The 22,599-nt window shown below is 37.2% G+C and overlaps 1 protein-coding gene across 4 annotated transcripts in view; it reads left to right on the forward strand.

Annotated features, from left to right (window-relative positions):
* Positions 1-22,599, forward strand: part of Sap130 (Sin3A-associated protein 130) — a 474,798-nt gene that overhangs the window by 360,454 nt on the left and 91,745 nt on the right. For all 4 annotated transcript variants that reach the window (XM_090411834.1, XM_090411836.1, XM_090411835.1 and 1 more), the window contains one exon: positions 5,760-5,854. In XM_090411834.1, coding sequence (XP_090267960.1) covers positions 5,760-5,854 — 95 coding nt within the window. The remainder of the gene's footprint in view (positions 1-5,759; positions 5,855-22,599) is intronic.

Below are 22,599 nucleotides of genomic sequence, written 5' to 3' on the forward strand. Positions count from 1 at the left end.
GTATGGATCCAGTTAGCAGTCTTCCATATATTCCTGGGCAGGTCAAATCGAGATGGTTTTTGAAGAATGTTTATGTAGCTACGGACTTCAGGTGATACTGCTTGAGTCCACAGTGCATCCCACTTATTCATCAAGCTGGCATTCTGACTGAGATTACAGGCAGTTTTAATGGCAGGTCTTCTGGATTTTAATCTATCAGATAAAGCATCTGGAATAAACTCATGATGTATTTTGGAGATTTTGATTATTTGAGATTCTTTTATATTCACGAAGCAGAGCTTCCTGTCATCACAATTCTGGAGGAGAAATATGGCTCAGAATGGAAAGCCATTGCAAGGGTGCGCTTCTGATACAGCCCGTTATTAAGCGCATAGTGAGATTAAATTGAACATCTAATTTGTTGACGTAGTGGCTATTAAGCCATGCATGGGCACCGTACTCAGCTGCGCTGTAGACCAGTCCTAAAGCGGTGGACCGTAGAGTTGTGGCACTTGAGCCCCATGTAGTACTACAGAGCTTCTGAACTATATTATTTCTAGTATGTACTTTAGCAGTGATATTAATCATATGTTGTTTATATAACAGAGTTCTATCCAAGGTTATCCCCAAGTATTTAGGTGTTGGATTAAATGAAATTAATGTTGCATCAACATATACAGTGGTATCTCGCTAATCCAAACCTCTTTTGTCCGAACCCTCCAGTAATCCGAACTGCGGTTTGAAAGAAAAAAAGTTTTATTTATTACGTTTTATTATTTTGTGTACTATTATTTTTATTTAATAATTATTTTTTTAACTATTGTTATTTATTTTATTATTATTACAGTGCAGTATTTTTTTCATACTGTCAATTGTACTGTTATACTGGAGGCCTGTTTTGATTTATTGTGTGTTCACGTTTGCTTTTTTATACTGTACAGTACGTACTGTATTATCGGCATGAATCACAAATATACACACAAAAGAGGAAATTCAAAACGTGCATAATTTGATTAAAAATATAAATCCAGATGTTGAAATTTCACAAACAGATGTTACGGAATGGATTACAGGTAGAACCGAAAGTGAATTCTAAATCAAATCAGATGCTAAAATTATAAATATGATGCTAGAGAATGAATTAGAAGACGATGATGACGATAAAGAACTCAAAGAAAAAAAAGTAAAACATGAAGAGGCAGCTGACAGTTTTAATATGTGTATAGAATGGACTAAGCAGAATGATAAGCCATTGTACAAAATTTTGTTGCTAATGCAGCTCTGAGAAAAAGCATTCGAAAAAAGTTTAGCATCCAAGAAGCAAAAGAAAATCAGTGACTTTTTTACAAAGAAATAAAAACTTTTTTTGTGTTATTTTGTGAAACTTTTTTTTGTGTTGTATACAAGAAAGTGATATTTTTTACGCAAATTAAGTTACATACTGAACTATGCAATTTTATTGAATCAGAACCCTTAAACATTACAGGTACATACAAATTAAATTTTTTACTAAAATAAACTTGTGTGTACTATACAGAGTGTTTCAAACAGAATGACCCAATTTCAAATAATTATATTTAATAATGAAAATGTGGTACAGTTGCAAAATAAATACTCCATCTTCTCATTAAGTAAGCATAACAGCTATTTGAGCGCTAGTAGTGCCATCTGGCAGTTGTCATATCAAACTCTGGGCCAAGGCTATATACAAGTGGCATTCATTTGTGGTTCGTAGTTGCAGAGATATAAAATTTTCAAATCGGGACATTCTCTTTGAAACACCCTGTATTATTATTTTTTGTTTTACATTACAGTACAGTAGCTTTTTTCTATCAGTTATTTATTTACAGAATTAAATAAAATTTAAAAAATAATCAGATTCTAATACCATTAGAATCTGATTATTTTTGTCTTAAACACTAGTTATTGTTGTCTCTTGGGGGAAAATTCGCTAATCCGAACGAGCACGATTTTTATTAGTTCAGATTAGCGAGATCCCACTGTATCTCTGGTTTTTGATTTGCAAATCTGTTATTAAGGTGAAAACAAGAACATTCAGTTTTACCAGGATTTGGTGTTAATATTGATTTTTTTTTTTTTTTTTTTTATAGAACTGCCATAAGGCTAACATATCATTTATCAATATTTCTTCAGTTCTTGCTATGGATTTATCACTGATTTCTATCCCAATGACTTTAACAGGCCTTTAAGGCCCACAACCTTCCAAGCATGCTTGGATTTCGTAACCGAAATACGAGGATAGAATGGTCATTCCTATGCCTCAAGGTATTCTTGGCTGTATCCCTGTGTGTTCACAGGGCCGGTTTGCCTGCTTGTGGGATGAAAAACACCAGATAAACTGGCTGAAAAAACCCTACTGCCCGTGCCCAAGACTGGCTAACTTGGCTATGGCTGAGGAAGATCCTTCAGCTCCTCACGTTTCCGACGGGAATCGAACCTAGGACACTCCTTCCCCAGGCATATGGTTGCGAAGCACAAAGCCACTAGGCTAACCGTGTGGACTTTATCACTGATTACCAAAGCTAAATCATCTGCATAAGCAAACTTTATACTAACTGTTTCAGGGATGTCTGCGATGTAACGACTGAAAAGCAGTGGTGCTAGCACCGAGTTCTGTGGTAGCCTGTTTTTAAGCACTGTCTGTTTACTGATACTTCCCCCATTTACCACTCTGAAATATCGATCACATAATAATTTGTTTATGAGGTGCCCCAGTGTTTTACAAGGGATGATCTTAAGGAATTTATATAGAGTCCCTCCCTCCAGACAGTATCGTAGGCTGCTGTCAAGTCAACAAAGACTGCAGTTGTCTTCAAGCATCTTTGAAACCCTGCTTCAATGTAAGTTGTTAAGCTAAGGACCTGATCTGTGCAACTACGATCTCTTCTGAATCCCCACTTGTTCTATTGGAACACATTCCAGAATTTTTACTCCATACTCATAACCATGCTTAACAACATTTGTATCATTGGCATGTTTGCATACCAAGCCATACTTACACACACACACACACTCTTGCCATTCCTCCCATGATGATCTAGTTTCTCTAACTCTCATTAAGTCTCTCAACCCAATAAATGATTTCTACAGGTTTCTGATGCCAAATCCATTAAAGTGCAGGCTATCCCTCTTATAATATCAAACTCACTTCACACATCCAGAAAGTTGCATCCATTTTTTCTATGCAGTCTGCACATTTAATCATTTGTTATCATATCCCTCCTTAACTCACTGCTGTCATATCTGGCTAATAAACTAACAATTTTCATTTTTCTTTATTCTCTTCTTCTTCCAACAATCCTTTCATATCTTATTATCTCATGCCATATTATCACTAATTAAATCATTATTTCCAACAAGCACTACCATTTCCTGTACTTTTCGATTCTGTTTCTTTGTTATATTTGCCACGTATTTCATTTTTGCTACTGGAAAGCTTGAAGTAGTGACTATAGCAAGTGCAAATTTCATGATTGAATTACTGTACCATATTACTTCTTATATATATATATATATATATATTCTCAAATTTTTATAATTCTCTTGTTGATAGTCTAATAATTTATTTTAATCGGTTTCTTACCAAACCTACCAACTGACCTAAGCACAAATAAGTCTTTGTTCAATTTCCATGATCTCCGATTCCATGAATAAAAACCATGTTATTTTTAGAAGAATATCACCCATTTTTTTTTTAGTCTGACTAATACCAGTTAAGCTGATGTGTTATTCTCTAATTCTTCTGCTAGTTCCACTTCTTTTTCATTAATGCTTTTCACACTGCTGGTACTTCTCTTCACTGCCTCTATATCACTCACATGGACATCATGGCATTTACTCTTTGGTTGGAAAGATAGGAATTTCATCTAGGACATGAGGAACTTTATAAGTTATTTTCAGTAGAAGGTCAGTTAAGCTAATTCACCATCAGTTGAAAATAACTTATTAAGGTTCCTATGCAGGTGACAAAAACTCAGGTTTTTCATTCCTCAAAACAGGCACTCCAGCCAGAGAATATGCACAATTAATAAACATATTATTATCATTATTATTACGTGACACCTCCAGGGAGTCCAAAGACTCGTCGAGGGAGGACACCTACTCTACATCTCTCTGTCTCCACCACTCAATCCACCAACTACACTAATGCCATTTACTGCCCACCACCACTAGTATCTCCACAGACAATCGTCCATGCCCACGCTGGATTTGAACCTGCAGCCTTTTGGCTGGAGAGCGGATATGCTAGCCGCTCGGCCGGCAATGTACACTGGCCTTATAGCCTTAGCTGCTATGGCAGTGATTTGAAACAACTCAACCCAGCCTATCTTAAATTTTGTGTAGATTGAAGTTGTTTTAATAGTGGGTTTTTACTGTTATCACTGATTCTCTAACAAAAACATTGGGAGTTCTGTAGAACCAGGCAATGCCCATCTAGCATATCTGATTATGTAATTTCAGTCAGCATACAGTTCAACTGACATTACAGCAAACTTATATGAACCATACAAACAGTTTGTTATAATGGATAGTTTGCTATATTGAATTTTTGTTTATAACAACATTGTGATGCTTCATTCAGGAGGCAGCTTGATTGTTTGTCATTCATTGTATTCAGTTTGTTTGGGTAAATAACAAATTATCAGCTCATCCTAATTTGTTAAGCAACCAAATGTATCTCATAATAGGATCCACTAGTAAAATGCATTAAGTTCTCTGTATTCCTTATGGGCAAGGTAAATGTCGCCTCCCAACTGTTTGACTCTCAGGCCAGCCCTTGTTTTCATATTTCACACTGGCAAAGCCACTGGTGAGTTGGAGGACATTTTTATTTATTTTATTTTATTTTTTTAATTTTCATATCTGTATGTATGAATGCTTACTGTTTTTTTGTTGGGCATTTTTTACCAGCAAATGGACTACATTATGGATAGACTAGTCTATCTGTGTGTGGCATCATTTTCTTGAATGAACAGAATCATTTTAACAAGAATATCCTATGCTACACTTAAGTAAAATAAGAAAACATAGGATATTCTTGTTAAAATTTTTAAATTGAGTTCAAGTTTGATTCAGATACTCCCTATTGGAAGTAATGTATTTTTTGATTGTTGTATATTTTTTGGATATATGTAGTTTTATTGAACTGATATGCAGTCACATACCATTGTTTATGAAATCAGTCATGATCGAGCTATGATAGATAAAATATTTGTATCATAAATTTTAGAAAGATGCAGCCTTTTCCTGGAGTTTTCATTTCAGGAAACCTGAAAATGTGTGGTATTAAGTTTTCTTTTTTTTTTTTTCTCATTGTAGTGAAGAGCTCGTATGGTTGCAAAAGTGAAAATTACTTATTTAAGTGGTTTCACTTAAATGAGTAATTTTCAATTTTCATGTCTCCTATAAGAGTCTGCATTCATATTTCCTATCAAGGATGGAAGTAATTACTTTTCTTTAGTTTTTTTCTTATCTCAGATAGTTTAAGATCAAGGTAACAGCACTTTTCATTCTTCAAATCAGACAGACAACCCTACAGTGGTGTACTAGAATACTTGCAGTTTCTCTATATAACACTATGTATTTCAAATGTCACAACTCAGCCAGTGGGCAACTAACACTTAGGTTAGGTGCTTTTAGTTGTAGCCTATGATCAGATTGTTGACAGACCAAACTATAAAAGTTACACTGTGCAATAGTAGACTGCTTTTATTGTTATTTTATTATTATTATTTTCTAATTTTATGATTTTTTTTCAGTGCTGCCAATGAGTTAATAGAATCACATTCCACTGATGGAGAGGATGACTTTGATAAAGAAATTAAAGATATTAAAAAGGAACTTCCAAAAGAAGGTAAGACTTTTAAATCATGAAACCAATATTTTGTTGGTGATAGATAATGGTAGCAGGTCCGAAATGTTAAGTTCTTCCTTAACTTTAAGAATAAAATTTGGTTAGATGTTGATAAAACTTCACTGTAATAGTGAATTATTTGAATTCACTTACCCATTCATTTGTTTATCATCTACTGTTACATGTTTTTTTTTTTTTTTTTTTAAATCGGTTTGTTGTTACACACTAATAAATAAAATAATAAATATGATGATAATCGCATTCCACCTCCCACTTCGATTACATTGTCCTAAATGTTAACAGAGCCTGATCTGTGAACTGTTCACTGTTTGTATATATTACTTACCCTAACTCCTAGTTTCTACTGTCTCCTTGGAAGTTACATTAGACTGTATACAGCAATCACAGTGGTTTTTCCATGATTCTGTTTATCCCTGGATCTCCTCCGTCATGTCGAAATGATGTCCTTCAGCTGGAATTTTATTTTGGGGAACAGGAAAAAGTCACAGGGGCGAGGTCAGGGGAATAGGGACTGACTGTCAGGTTTTTGAAACCAAGAAACTGTTGAACAGCTAGTGATGTGCGAGCAGATGCGTTGTCATAGTAGAGAACCCAGTTGTTCTTCCACTTGTCTAGATGTTTGTGCTGAATGTGCTCCCTTAGCATCTTCGGAACCTCACAATAAAACTTGCTATTTGACCAGGGGGGGGGGGGATTCCTTGTGAATAATGCCTTGGATGAAAATCGCCAAACCACTAAAACACAACATTACAAAAACATGTTTAACCCAAGAACACAGCCTCTCAGCTTGCTGAGTGATACTAGAACCAGTTCTAGCACACTTAATCAAATTCTTCTAACTTTTGGATAACCTCATATGATCATCATCATAGCCCTAAAGTTTTCCTGAAATCTAAAGATTTATGCAAAGCTGTTGAACAGCTTTCTCTGATTTCAGATTTCTATTGATTCTGAATGACCTCTAGAGAGGACTATGCCTAATATGTGCTGAAATTATTCAGAATTAATGCTGGGTCACTTTGTTCTCTAACTTTCCAGTTCTTGATAACAATTAGCAATTCTAAAATATCCCATCACTTTTTTTTATGCATTAATCTTGCTAAATGCCAAATGGATATAAGATTTGTGCATCTGAACTGTTCTTATATAGCAAATATAAGATGGGCCTACAGTAGGCTTACCATACGTCCCAGTTTGAAGGTATGGTCCCGGCCAGTTTGTCATTTTGTCCCGGTTATTTAGTAAAAATTTAAAAGTACGGAATATACACGTAGTACAAAAAGTGCAGCCTTGGAAAATGGCAATTAGGCAACACGAATACCCCACTTTGGCTCTGGCCTGTATACTGCGTCGCAAGTCATTGTTGAGCATGCGCAATCTTAGTTGAGTTTAGATTGCGAGTCGGTGTTTCTTCTTGGTGTTGTTGTGATTTTTTTTTACTTCATTAAATTAATTTAACCGCAAAATGCCAAAAAGAAACTGTGTTCACATGGCATATTCCGGTAATTGGACCACATTTTTTTTAATAAGCTATATAAAACACAGTGAATTAATAAAAGAAACTGTGTGTTTATGAATGAATTGAAAAAGGATTATCCTTTTTGAAAAAAGTTTGTGGGCATATTGACAAAGTGAAATGTGAACAGTGCTCTTCAGAATTTTCTGTGGCTCATGGTGGACGTTCGGACATAAAAAATCACTTGACATGTGCAAAACATAAGGCTAGTCTAGCAGCAGCAGGAACTTCCTCAAAGATATTATCATATTTTAAAGGTGCCGATCCAAGTGACAAAGAATTTTTAATAGCTGCTAAAGAAGCAACTTTTGCATTTCATGTTGCTATTCACAATCTCAGCTTTAAGTCTGCCGATTGTTCATCTAAATTGATATCAAAGCTTTTTTTTGAAACAAAGTTTAGACTGGGTAGAACAAAATGTGAAGCTGTCATTGTTAATGTGATTGAGCCACTGTTGTTTCAACAACTTTGTGAAGATTTAAACAAAACAAATTTTGTGACGATATCAATTGATTCTTCCAACAGAAAAGAAATTAAAACTGCTGTGCCATGTGTTGTGCGTTATTTTGCACCAGATTGTGGAGTAAAAGTTTGACTTTTAATCAGTTACTGCAGAAATACTGACAAACCATTTAATGTCAGTTGTGAAAACTCATAATATAACAAAAAAAATTATTGGATTTTGTGGAGATAACTGCAATACCAATTTTGGGCATGTAAAACAGAGAGGAGAAAACAATATTTACAGTCGATTGAAGAACGAACTAGGAAGAAATATTGTGGGCATTGGTTGTGGTGCTCACATCGTCACAACTGTCTTCAAACTGCAGTTGATACCTATTGAAATAGAAGCTTTAGTAGTCAAAATTTATAAATATTTCCACATTTATACGGTTCGAGTCACTCAACTAAAAGTGTTCTGTGAATTTGTAGATGTAGAGTATAAAAAGGTTCTTCAACATGGCAACACCTGTTTTCTTTTGTTACTTCCAACTATTGACAGAATACTTGAAATCTATGAGGGACTGAAATCATATTTTATTTCACAAGAACACTGTCCGGTGATGATAAAACAGGTCTTTGATAATGATTGTGGTGAAATGTATTTGTGGTTTGTGCATGGGCAACTCAAATTGTTTAACAAATCTATCTTGATTATGGAAAGTACAAAAGCGAGTGCAACAGATATTGTCATTGAACTTAGAAAATCAAAAACAAATTTTGAGGAAAGGCGTGATAATAAATTTATACCTCAAGAAGCAAAAAAGCTTTTTAGAATACTGGAAGACAATGGAAATATTAATACAATACTACAAGAGTTTACAAAATTTTATGACCGATGTCTTTCTTACATTGAGCTTTGGGAAAACAGTTTTGGTGGAGCAGAATCTTTTACTTGGATAAACAACAATGAATTAACTTGGTCGGAAATTGAAGCTCCAGGTGAAAAAATTAATGACACTCTTGCAAATAATGCAATAAACATGGATGAACTGTTTGATGAAGTGGTGATTGCAAAAGCTTTTTGATCGGCAAACTATGACATTTTGAAAAATACAAGTTGTGAAGAAAAATGGATACAACTATTCAGTCATTTCAAAGAAAAGAACATTTCATTGCCCAATCTTGTTCAAATTATAGAATACATTTTCAGCCTTCCAGTTAAATCTTCACCTGTTGAAAGGATATTCTCAATAATGAATAACATATGGTCTGAAGAAAGAGGTAGAATGGCTGAATCAACAGTAAAAGCTGTATTGTGCTTCAAACTTATTAGTGAACTAAATTGTAGTGAATTTTTTGACGCGATTAAAAATAACAAAGAATTTTTAAAGAAAGTTCACGCGAGTGATAAATACGAATAACTTTTTAATAATAAGTTATGTTCAGTTAAGAGTAATTAAAAAGTATTACTACAAAATGTTGTTTTTTGTTAACCACTCCGTTATTTAGGCTTTTGAATCATAAGTACTTAGCGTAGAAGGCGTTACTTTCTGTTTTGAACAAACTCTCAAAAATGTCCCGGTTTGATAAAAAAAAAAAAAAAAAAAAAAATGTATGGTAAGTCTAGCTTACAGGGGTGCTTAAGGGTCAAAGCTGTATAACTGGGAGCAGACCTCCATGTAGCCTTTTACCGAATATGTAGAACCGACTGGGGCTTCTGATCTTATGTCTTAATCCTCACCTTCTCATGGTTCACACTGTTAGGTATCTACCTGGATACTGAATGAATGAGGATGGGCTGGCAATTTGGGATTTATCTGACAAAATTATATTCTTATTGGTTTAAACCACAATTTAAAATGATGGTACAACATGACAGAATTTCATGTTGGCTGGGGTGTCGGCTGGTTAAACAAGGCTCCATTTTTAGCTTTTTAGCTATTTGCCCTGGTCAGGAAACCAGGGCAAATAGCTAAAAAGTCAGCTACTGGAACAAATCCAGAATGTGTTCCAACTCAACATCAGCAGAGTTCAAAATTGGTATTATCAACATAAGAAGCATCAATGGGAAGGAAATGGAACTACCATAAGAATTGGATAACTGCCAGATTGACAAAATAGGCATGACCGAAACAAAGAAGACAAAAACAGTGAGATTCAAGAAAAAAGAGGGAGTAGCCATAATATTCAACACTAAATATGAAGATAATCTTCTTGAATGGCAAGCAATATCAAGTAGAGTGATATGGGGAACTAGACAGTAAGACTTATTTGTGCTTATGGTCCCACAGAAGGTTCTTCTACCAAGGAAGAAATGGAGGAATTTTTTGAGGCGTTTGCATAACGAGGTTAGTTTGATGTAATTTTTTTTTTTTTTTTTTTCACTAGAGGTCATGCCAGTAGAATAACACGTGATCAAATCGTTGTTTCTCTAGCTTATAGTTAAGAATGTAACTAAGCTTTTCTTGTATATTTATGTATGCTCCAGATGATGATCTTGATATGAAGATCAAAATGTCGGGATAATAAAAAAGTTTTTTAACATGGATGTAAATTCCATAAAATTTTTAAATCTTATGGAATATCTTAATGCTGATCACCGTGTAACACTAAAAGAAAGGAAAAGGAACAAATGACCTGCTGAGGTGTCCTTCTAGGAGCTGTTTGGACAGACAAGTAGATCTGTTAGCATCTCTCTTGAAAAACATAAAAAATGCATTTGTTAGCATTGGTTTGCTAAATCAGAAATGCAGATCTTGCTATGGATTCCCCTTCACATAGAATTAAATGGAGGGATGTTGCATAAAAGTTGCTATAGGTTTACAGTTTTAGAGAATTGTTAGACTCTGCATCAACTAAGAAACACTTCTCTAAACTCAATAAATATTATTATTATTATTATTAAGAGAGACCTCCAGGAAGTCGGGGACTCATCGAGGGAGGCCACATACTACACACACCAGCTATCATACTTATTCTTGAATTCATTCACACTGCTTGTACTCACAACATCCAATGGCAGTCCATTCCAATCACGCACCACCCTATGTGAGAAAAATCTAGTCCTCATCCCCTTCTTAGTGGCATTCATTCTCAGCTTCCAAGGTTGTGCTCTTGTCCTTTCCCCACCCTCCATAAATTGACACATTACATCAGTTGAAATCTTGTATGACCCTTTCAGAAGTTTGTATGTCTCGATCATATCATCCCTCTTTCTCCTCTTTGCCAGTGTCTGCAGTCTACAAATTCTCAATCTGTCTTCATAATCAGTATTCCATAATCCTACTATCATTTTGAACATACTCCTTTGCACTCCCCTCCAATATATCAGAATCACAATGGAAACCAGGAGACCAGACCCACACAATAGTTCAAGTGAGGTCTTATCAAGGCCTTGTAAACCGGCAAAATGACATCCTTATCTTTACATGTGAATGTTCGTGTCAGCATTGCAATTATCTTTTGAGTTGTATTTGCAATCTTTGCTACTTAGCCCCTGAACTTCAATTTCCTATCTACTAACACTCCATGATCCCTAGCTTCACCAGTTTCTTCCAGCATAATCCCACCAATATAATACAACATTTAATATCTAATCACGCCGAAGTGAATGACTACATTTACTGACATTGAACTGACATCCATTTTCCCATGCCCACAATTCCAGCCTATTCAAATCATTCTGCAAGTACTGCATATCAACAGCATTCCTGATTACCCTACCTATCTTTGCATCATTAGCATATAGCTGTATGTTGCTGTCAAATCCTTCCCAATATCATTAATATATAGATTGAATAACAGTGGACCAAACACTGATCCTGGTTTTATTTTATTTATTTTTTTATTAATCTTTGTACTGGTTATGGGCATTACCACCCTTACATCTCATCTAGACTTGATATAGGCCTGAACCTTTACAAGTGTTTTACCCTATACCTGTTCTAGTTATCATTGTAGTCATTCTCTGGTGTTGCCACCAGAGAATGACTACAATGACCACCAGTGTGCCCTGGTGCCCTCAAGGAAAGAACTTTTATATCCTTCTGCATAAGTCCAAGCTGTTTTAAGTCCTTATAGCTATCTGCACTCCATATGCCATGTAAAGAGATGGTGGCGCTGATAAAACATGGAGTTGCCCCATGCTCCTTCTGTATCTTACTAACTAGATCTTGGTTATTCTTATAATAGTTTACCTTATTATTATGACTATAGGCTAGTGGGTGCCCTGTTCCCACCACCTGGGCATCAACTACCCAAACGTCACCATCTCTTTTAATCACTAAGCCTGCCATACGCAAACCCGCAGAGGTCCTATAATGTGGTTCCACCGTGGTCTCCCAACCTTTGTTCTTAAAGCAGTTGTTCAGAATGTAGACCACAGTGTCATGCTTCTGCACACAGACCCCATGGGTGCAGAAGCAACACTGGGCTATATGAGACAATGTCTCACTGTAGTGGCAGCCAGCCGTACAGTTTGAGTCGTCACTACCTCATCGAGCTGTGCAGGCTCAATTGGGCAGGGCATTGATTCTCATCCGGATAATGTCAATATACTCAAACCCAGGGAGGAGTCTGTTAGATATGTTATGCTACCCAGAGTTGATTTAATATCAGGCCTTGGTTTTTATTACACTGGGTCAGACATTATACCATCTCACTAGCCTCTTCAAATTTTCATATATAAGTAATGAATGCTACATATGGTAATTTTGTGATTTGTCAGTTGACTTTATGTTTCATTGGTGGTGTGCAAGGCCAGTCCAGATTTATATGTTATTTTTTTTTAGATTGGTATTTCAAATCTAAAAATGGTTATCTTTGTAAGCACTGGAAGAGATGAATGATGCCATAAAATCGGCCTTACCTTTAGTTGATGTTATGATGTTACTGTTAGGATGTGTGGAAGAGCAGTTGTGCCAAATGGCTCTGTCAGGGTAGCAGATATCTGAACTGCTATTTGAACAAAAGACAAGTTTCGTCCTTTTTAGAATCAAAGTTGCGGTGTATTTTATGTGAGCTGCAGTGTAGCAAGAGTGTGAATCTGAAGTTTTTGGTGCTGAACCACTTGTGATTCTAAATTTTTTCCCCTTGGAAACCAACTGCACACAATTACTGGAGAGCCAAGATTTGGATCACAATTAGGGATTTTGAGTAGGACTGTGGGCAAATGTCTGAATTGTATGGATTACCTGGTATTATGGTTTTTAAATGGGTAATTTGTGTTCATTCATTGTTGACATCAAATATCTCACCACCTTTTCCAGCTTGATCATAGGATTTAGAGAAGGGTCGTTAGTTTGAGTTTTGTGGACATTGAAGTCTGCCAGGAAGAAGACCACACTGTATGGTTACTTGGATTAAATTTTCTAGTCTGGTTGAGTGAGTGAATTGCATATACACATTCCTCAACCCAACAGACTGTGGGTTTAAATATTCTGATCACATTGATGTTTGTTAAAATCTTTAAGTTTCAGATGATTTTCATCACATTGTTTGTGAACACCATGCAGCTTGTTGGAAGCCTTAAAAATAAAAAATAAAAAAAGCATGTTTGGTCTCTAGCACAGAATTTCCAGATTAGCAACCCTATAATCTACCTTTGGTACTAAATGTTTGATAGGTTTACACTCTTTCATGTCTGAGACTCACATTTAAAACAGAAAATATTAATAACAAATAAAAGTCAGATCAGAGTAGCATTTGTTTGAGTGATAAAAGCAATAAATGAATGGTAGATAATGAGCGAAGAGATTTTGAGCCAATTCATGAAAAAAAAAGTGGATATTAGGTTTAATCTTACAAATGCATATTTACCATCCAAAGAAAGGGATCATGCAAAAAGTAGTGGATAATTCAGGTGGATAGGAGTTGTTGAGGGTGCCAGTGCTTCTTATCTATATTATCATTAAGGCCACATGTGTTGGTGTTAGTAGATGCAATTTTTTTTTTTTTTTACCTTACAGAAGAAATAAAGAATTGGGTCATGCAGTGGAAGGTGAAGGATTTCAGTCTAAGTGGACGAACTACATTGTTACCTGTATAGGAAAAAAAATTTCATGACATATGCTGGCAACAAATTTATTGCCAGCATATTAATTAATTATATTACACAAAAAATGTGTTAAGTTTCATACAAATTAAATTGCAATACATTTTTGGCAAAAGTTGCAAATTTCCTAAGGACATAATTGAGGAATTAACATACATTGCTTACAGAAAACTATGTGGAGAGACATTTCAGTATGGAATATATCCACTGCAAACTGCGATACAGCTCCCACAACATTGTACCATGCTTAGCACAAAGTGATACAGGAGTTCTTGAATGCAAACTACCCACACGTCCTTCAGAGCAGGGATAAGGTCTTGTTTTCTGGAGGGGAATTTTGAGCAGCAGTGCATCTCCCTATTGCATCCCAAACATGTTCTATGGGGTTAAGATCTGGGGAGTGTACTGACCACTGATTAATATCCTCAGTCTCAAGAACAATCTCCACTGCTTGTGTACAATGGGGTGTAGCATTGTCATCCATAAAAATGAATTCTTCACCTACAGCACCACAGAACAATTGAACATGACATTGAAGAACTTCAATGCAATATTGTTCACCAGTCATAGTCCCTTTTTCCAGCATTGTAATTCAGTGCATCTATTAAGAATAATACCTACCCAATGGCCGGAAAATTTGCCATAAGACATTTTCACTGTAAAAATTTAAACTAACAATCTGGTGACCTTATCAGCCAACTAGTTAGAGGAATGTAATTTCTTTAAGATTAAGCTTTCTAGCTGACAGTCTGCTTGTGTGCTTCCCTTCATCTCTGATGTTGTCTTTAGCAAATTTGTGTCGTAATATTAATAACATTCAATAATAATTGGCCGGCCTGGTTGGCCGAGTGGTTAGTGTATCCACTCTCCAGCCAAAAGGCTGTGGGTTCGAATCCCGCCGTGGGCATGGATGTTTGTGATTGTCTGTAAAAATGCTAGTGGTGGTTGTCAGCAGTAGATGGCGTTGGTGTAGATGATGAAGGTAGTTGTGGTTGGTGGAGACAGAGAGTTGTAGAGCAGGTTCTCTCCCTTGATGAGTCTTTGGACTCCCTGGAGGTGTTACATAATAATAATAATATTAGATGGAGCAAAAGAAAGGCCAAGCACTCCCTATCCCAACTGAAAGAAGTGGATATATAATTCCAGATGAGTATAAATTTCTAGAAAATGGTGAGCAGTTTTTATTATACGATAGTGGTGAAGATGATGAAGAGAGAATTTTAGTACTTGGTACACAAGCTGGATTAGATGACCTTGAAAATTAATAAGGATTGGGCATGTGACAGAACTTTTAAATGCAGCCCAAATATATATCAGTTATTCAGGCTACATATAGTAATAAGAAGTATTAGCATTCACGTCTTTTTTGCTTTCAACATCATCACGAGCCATGGACTCACTGTCCATTGGTGTCTGATGCCTCCTTCACCAGCTTCTTCCACCTTTCTTTGTCCAGTGCACAGTGTCGCAGTTTCTGTACACATATTCCACACCAGTTATTTGTCATCTATCCATTCTCTGTATGGTCTACCTCTTCTGTTTACACCATCCATAATACCAAACATGAATGTCTTTATCTCCTGGTCCTCACTCATTCTGCAGATGTGTCCAAATAATTGCAGCTTCCATTTTATAATTATTATTATTATTATTATTGTTCCGGGAAACTCCAAGGAGTCGACAGACTCATCGAGGGAGGCCCTAACATCATGTCTGGAACAACTATTCAACATTCACACAGTATCTATTATATCTTGCCTTGAACTCATTCACGGTCGTAGCACCCACAACAGACTCTGGAAGCTTATTCCACTCATTCACCACTCTCCAAGTAAAAAACCTAGCTCTAACACCCTTGTCAACCACGCTCTTGCCCAGCTTCCATGCATGGCCCCTAGTCCTCCCACCACCAGTCATATTTTCAAAAATATCTTCTGGATCAATCTTATAAAAACCCTTCAGTAATTTGAATGTCTCAATCATATCACCCCTCCTTCGCCTATCGTCCAATTTCTGCAACCTACAAATCTTCAACCTATTCTCATAAGGCTCATTCCACAGACCTGCTATCATCTTGGTCGCTCGTCTCTGGACCCTCTCCACTTCCTCCCCATCACGAAGAAACCCTGGTGCCCATAACTGGGCACAGAAGTCCAGATGGGGTCTTATCAAGGATCGATACAGAGGAACAACAACTTGTTTGTCTCTGCATGTTAAAGTATTTTTCAGAAGCCAAGTGATTTGGTGACCTGTTTTAGTCACTTTTGCAATGTGCCCCCTAAACTTCAACTCCCTATCCACCAGCACTCCCAAATCCCTGGCCTCATCAATCTCCTGGAGTACGGTTCCACCAATGCGATATACTGCTGCTATTCTTTTCACCCCAAAGTGCATAACCTTACACTTTGCCACATTAAACTGACATCCATTTTTCCTAGCCCAGTCCTCCAAATTATCCAAATCATCCTGTTAAATTTTTACATCCTGTGCACTCACAATTGCTCTACCCAACTTTGCATCATCAGCAAACAAGTGAACACTTCCTCTCAAATCCTTTCCAATATCATTGATGAACAAATTGAAAAGCAGTGGTCCAAGAACAGAGCCCTGCGGCATTCCACTAGTCACAAGACGTCTTTTAGACTCCACTCCTGAATAAACCACTCTCTGGTATCTCTCCTTCAACCACCCTCCTATCCATCTCACCAACCCTATATCTATCCCCATCTGCTCCAGTTTACTGATTAGGGTTCCATGTGGTATCCTATCAAAGGCCTTGGCAAGGTCCAGTAGTATCACTTAAACCCACTACCCCTATCCAGTTCAGCCGTCACTGTGTTATAAAACGTGAGCAAGTTACTGAAGCATGATCTACCCTTCACAAAACCATGTTGTCCCCCATACATTATCCCATTTTCATCTATCCAATCCTGTATTCTTTTCTTGACTAATTTCTCTAAGACTTTGACAATGATTCCTGATGTGCTAATCGGTCGGTAATTTACAACAGCAGTCTTGGAACCACCTTTATGCAGTGGAACTATTTTCCCCTCCTTCCACCCGCTCGGGGCTAACCCAGACCCGAGACTCAAATTAAACAAAATGGTCAAGGGTACTGGCAATTCTTTAGCTGCTTCTCGTACTACACGAGCTGGTATACCATCCAATCCCACAGATGTATTGACATTGAGGTTATGCAATAGACTACTCACCTCCTCTTCATTCACCACAATTCCCGTATAATCTACTGGTTTATTCGTTTCTGCAGTGTCACCACCTGGATGATTTATTCTTGCAAAGTGCTCACTCAGTAACTCAACTATCTCAACTGATTCAGTTACCTCCCTACCATCGGCATTCTTTAAAATCATTCTGCCATGTACATTTTTCCTTTTACTTGCTACATATCTAAAAAACTGTTTAGGATTCTCTTTAGCCTGCATGGCCAATGTTCTTTCGTAATCCTTTTTTGCTTTTCTTACCACACTCGTCACCCTTCTGGCCTGCGCTTTATACCGTTCACGTGCCTGCCGGTCACCTTTCTCCTTAAATTCCCTCCATAGTTGTTTCTTTTTTTGCAGCTCAAGCTTAATGGTGTTATTCATCCATTTAACCCCTACTTGATTTATTATTCGGACTCTAGGTATATAGTCAGCCATTGCTTCATGCAAGCACTTCTTAACTACCTCCCATGCACTATCAACTTCTAGTCCTTGCAGTTGTACATGCCATGGCACTGAGCCAATCAAACTCCTAAGCTTGTCATACTTTCCAGCCCGATAATTCCACATGTACCCTGTGTTAATTGAAAATTGTACACCTATAGCCACCTCCCAAGTCAAGATCCTGTGATCACTCTCACCGATTGGTGGCAATGTGGTCATATTTGTTACAGCCAAATCCTCAGATGTAATTACTAGGTCAAGCACTCTCTGACCCCTAGTATTTTCCATTACAACTTCTCTTCTCCTTGGCTGCAGCTCATCAACTATCATCAACAATAATCCTCCCCCCATTTTATTCTCCCTGTCATTCCTGAACACACTATACCCATCACATTCAATCCCACTAGCTATATCATCTACAGTCAGCCATGTTTCACTAATACCAATAACCTGTGGTCTGGAAGTGCCAACCATGGCCAAAAACTCTTCCTTCTTGTTCCTAATACTCCTAGTATTTGTGTACATGAATTTAAGACCCCCATTAGCCCCAACCCTACCTTGATGCCTTATATTAACTATCCCACTCTGATTTGTTGTCCTTATTTGCTCTAGCATATTATATTCATTCTTACATTCAACTGCCTCCCTAAGGACTGTATATCTATTCCCCCCCCCCTTAACAAATCTAGTTTCCCTGAATTTGCACATCCACTACATTCAGCAACACTTTCTCAAGTCTTCTTACACCGTAACCATTCAAATGCAAGCCATCCATCTTATATAGATCCTTTCGCCCATCAAACTCATTCCACACGTCCAAAAATTCCACACCACTCGTCATACATAACCCACGCATAAAGTCATTCGCAATTATGGCCCTCCTTTTAAACATTTCACTGTCATACTGTGGCAAAAGACTAATCATTCTAATTCTCTCACTCTTTTCTTTTGCTACCTCAAACAATTCATTCAGGTCTTCTATCATTTCCATTTTATCTCCTTTCAAATCATTCGTTCCTGCCACAACAATCATTTCTTTCATCCTTTTCTTTTGCTCTCTAATAGACTCAGTTACATCCTTTATGGTCGCACCAGGTTGGTACGATTTTGTCAAATCCTCTACTAACACACCTCGTACTAACGAGTCTCCATACAGCACTCTATCCTTCATTTTGTTCATGTTCACATTCATACGTCTATTTTTCCTGTCATACTTTTTTTTTTGGTTGGTTCATTCAGTCGACTTTTGTTCATGCACTCTAGCTGCTGTTTTGTCCTTTCTATCGCACCATTCAACAACGCAATCTCACTCAATGCATCTATCTCAGCTTTTTTTATTCTCTGAGAAACCATTAATACTATCATTCACACTTTCTACATTCACACTCTCATAATTCTCATGTACAACCTTGCGTTTCTTGTCATATCGCTATTTTCTTCATTCTGAAGTTTGACAAAAATATCACACTCACGATCCGAAATACACTTCAATTCCTCATTCTCCCTACATTTTCTACACACATTCAATCCTTTATTATCATCTATCCACACTCCAACCGCACTCCGCAAAGCGTACATTTCGCAGCTAGTACACTGAATCATCTCTTATACTTCCGTTCTTTGATAAAGATGGCGAACCATCATTACTGGCCGCCATTTTCCTTCGTACAGGTGCCATAATTATTTGCAATGTGTTTTATCAAATAATAAGTTATGACACACCAAAAACACACAAACAGACGCACTAAAATATGCAAGGCAAACAAAACTACGCAATATTAAGTAATTTTATCAACAATGATTGAAAATAATACTTATCTTATCAGGAGCTTGCACGAACACTACACATTACAATATAACCTCGAACTCCAGTCCCAATAATCTTCTGCATTAGATTCATCTTTGTTTGTATCTTCCGACAGAGCTCTTCATTTGTGATTTTCTGTACCCATCCTATTCTTAGAATCATCCTGGAACAAGTTCTTTCAAATGCCAAAATTCTTTTTCTTGATTCCTTATTTATTACCCACGTTTCAGATCCATATAGTACACTGCTAAAGATGCATGTTTCCAGTGCTCTTAGTTTTGTTTGCAGGCTGATCACTTTACTTTTCCAGATGTAATCCATGGTCTTCAGATTTCTTCTTCCCTTTGCAATCCTGATCTTTATTTCTTTTTTACAGTCCAAATCATATGTCATTTTACTTCCCAAATATGTGAATTGTTCTACATTTTCTATATCAATTCCATCCACTTGTATCTTTTGTTTCATATTCTTCTCACCAACCATTGTCTTCGTTTTTTTCCAAGTTCATAACATGTCAAAATCTCTTCCCTTTCTCATTTTACAGTTTCAGTGTTTTTTTGTAGTTCTCTTTCATCTTCTTCAATAATAATTGGGGTGGCGCTAGTGTCCTTGGTAAATGTGGCGGTCGAGTTTAGCTAGTCTAGAAAACGTGTTTTTAAAGTTAAATATAGTGTGGCTTTTTGTCACAAATTGTGCTGAAATTGTGCATCAGTTAGAAACAAGTGTCCTTCAGTGGTATTATTGTTTAGAACTGTGTTGTATATTGTGTTTTCACTGCCGTTTGTTTCACTATATCAACGTGTAAAGATGGCGTCCAACAAGAAACGTACGTCAGCGGCGCGCAGGACTTCTACTACTACACGAAAGGCTGGCTCAGCGTTAGATTTTTCGCAATGGATGCGTTGCGGAAACTGCTACATGTATGCACCGAAAAATGTGAAGGATCTGTGGTCGGTCTGGCAAAATGAGAAGAATGAAAATGTCGACGTATGTGAGAAGTGTCGGGATAGGCTGGAGCGTTTAGGAATGGAAGCTGACATCGGGACCGTAGCGGAACAACTTCACCGGGAGTTTGTGAAAATGAAAAATGACCTTCATCTTCTTCATGAGGAAGTGGAAGTGATCGGTAAGGAGATACTGGAAGTTAAAGCTGAGTTTAATGTGTTAAACAGAGAAATTAGGACTATAGAGATTACTTTAGCTGAAGTAACTAGAACAGGATTACATATGGGTGAGTCTTTGGTGAATGATTCAGTAATAAATAGTATGGGAGTGATTGGGAGTCAACATAATAAAACCACAAGTGGCCTAGAAGAAATGAGATGTAGTGAGAGTGGGGGGGTAAGTAATAGAGAGTTGAGTAATGAAGCTGGGAGAGTCATGCTGAATAGTGTAGAGAATGAGTCCATGAGTGTGGACTTGAATGAAGTTAAGAGTGGTAAAATATATGGTGATTCTATGATTAAGGGTATGGAGAGTGGTATGCATGAGGAGTGCTTGGCTGATGGGACAATAGAAAGAGTGGCTTTAGCAATAAAGAGAGGGCATGAAGCAGACAAGATGATAGTTATGGTGGGTACGAATGACCTGAGAGGTAGTATAAATTGGGTAGGAAAAGATTTAAGAACATTATTAGATATTGTGAAGAGGAAAAGTGTCAATGGGAGAATAGTGTGTGTGCTGCCTCGTTTTGACAATTACGAGTTAAGTAGACGAGCAATGATAATGAATGATATGATTGCAAGAATGTGCAGAAAAAGAGGTCTGGAGTTTGTTGATGTTTGGAGTGTGTTTGAAGGAAAAAGGCAGCTGTATGCTAGAGATGGGCTGCATCTTAACATGGAAGGACATAAGCGATTGAAGAAGTTATTGTTTTCTGAACAGGTTGAAGTTATTGGGCAGGGAAACTAATATTGAAAAGGTTGAGTGTAAGAGAGAGAAACTTTAGCACTGATTGTGTATTTATTGATCCTTATAGGCAGAATAAATTGCAGAAGAGAGGGGATAAAAATCGGCATAGGACTACGGTAGTTAGTGACTTATATATCAGTTCTAAAGCCGGTACAAGATCTAGAGGGAATCTGCAATTTTTGTATACCAATGCTAGAAGCATTCGAAATAAGAGAGAAGAATTTTTGGCATTAGTCAGTGAAATCTCACCAAAAGTTGTAGGCATCAGTGAAACTTGGCTGTCAGCAGAAGATGTTGTCACTGGAATTGAATGTGATGGGTACAGTATTTTCAGGGAGGATAGAGAAGATAGAACAGGAGGAGGAGTACTGTTGATGATAGCTGATGTGTTGCAGCCAAAGAAAGTAGTATATCATGATGATAGACATGTGAATGAGAGTTCATTTGAGGCAGTCTGGTGCGAAATAGTGACCAATGCAACCAATTATACAGTTGGATGCTGCTATAGGCCAGGGAGTACGGGGGGAGATATTGAATTCATGCATCAGCAACTTAGTGCAATGAGTGAAGGCTTAGTGATTATTAATGGGGGATTTTAATTATGGTGATATCAATTGGAAGGAGGAAATATCATGTAGCAAAAAGGAAATGGAGTTCATACATCTTCTACGAGATAATTACTTGAAACAGCACGTAACTGAAGGGACACGTGGTGTGAGAGTGTTGGACCTGGTTATTGGTTCAGAGGTTATATGCATAAGTAAGGTGTCCTCGTTACCTCCAGTTGGTGAAAGCGATCATGTGGTATTGACTTGGGAGGTTGCAAAATTTGTGGATTTTTCTATTAAGAAGGGGTATGTACGGAACTACAGGTTAGGCAATTACAACAAGCTTCGGAGTGAGCTTGCAGCCATCCCATGGCAGAACATATTGCAAGGGAAAGATGTTAGCAGTGCTTGGGATAAAATCAGCAGGTATCTGAGGAAAGCAATATCAGATTGTGTCCCCATGGTCAGGAGGTCAAACAAGGCAGGCTTTAGATGGATGAGCAGTAGTATCAAGCTTGAACTGCAATAAAAGAAAATGTTATGGAGAATTTACAAGGAGAAAGGCGATCAGGACACCCATGAGCAGTACAAGGCTCAAGCTAGGAAGGTTACCAGCATAGTAAGAAAAGCTAAATCAGATTATGAGAAGACCTTAGCAAAAGAGATCAAGGGTAATCCCAAAGAGTTCTTCCGCTATGTGGCAAGTAAGAGGAAGAATGACTTCGGAAGGATAACCTTAGTGGCTGCTGATGGTATTGAGGTGACAAAATCAGATGTAATA

Source organism: Typopeltis vanoorti, chromosome 22, assembly GCF_054136105.1.
Source record: "Typopeltis vanoorti isolate ZY-2024b chromosome 22, IOZ_Tvanoo_1.0, whole genome shotgun sequence".
In the NCBI taxonomy this organism is placed as follows: Eukaryota; Metazoa; Arthropoda; class Arachnida; order Uropygi; family Thelyphonidae; genus Typopeltis; species Typopeltis vanoorti.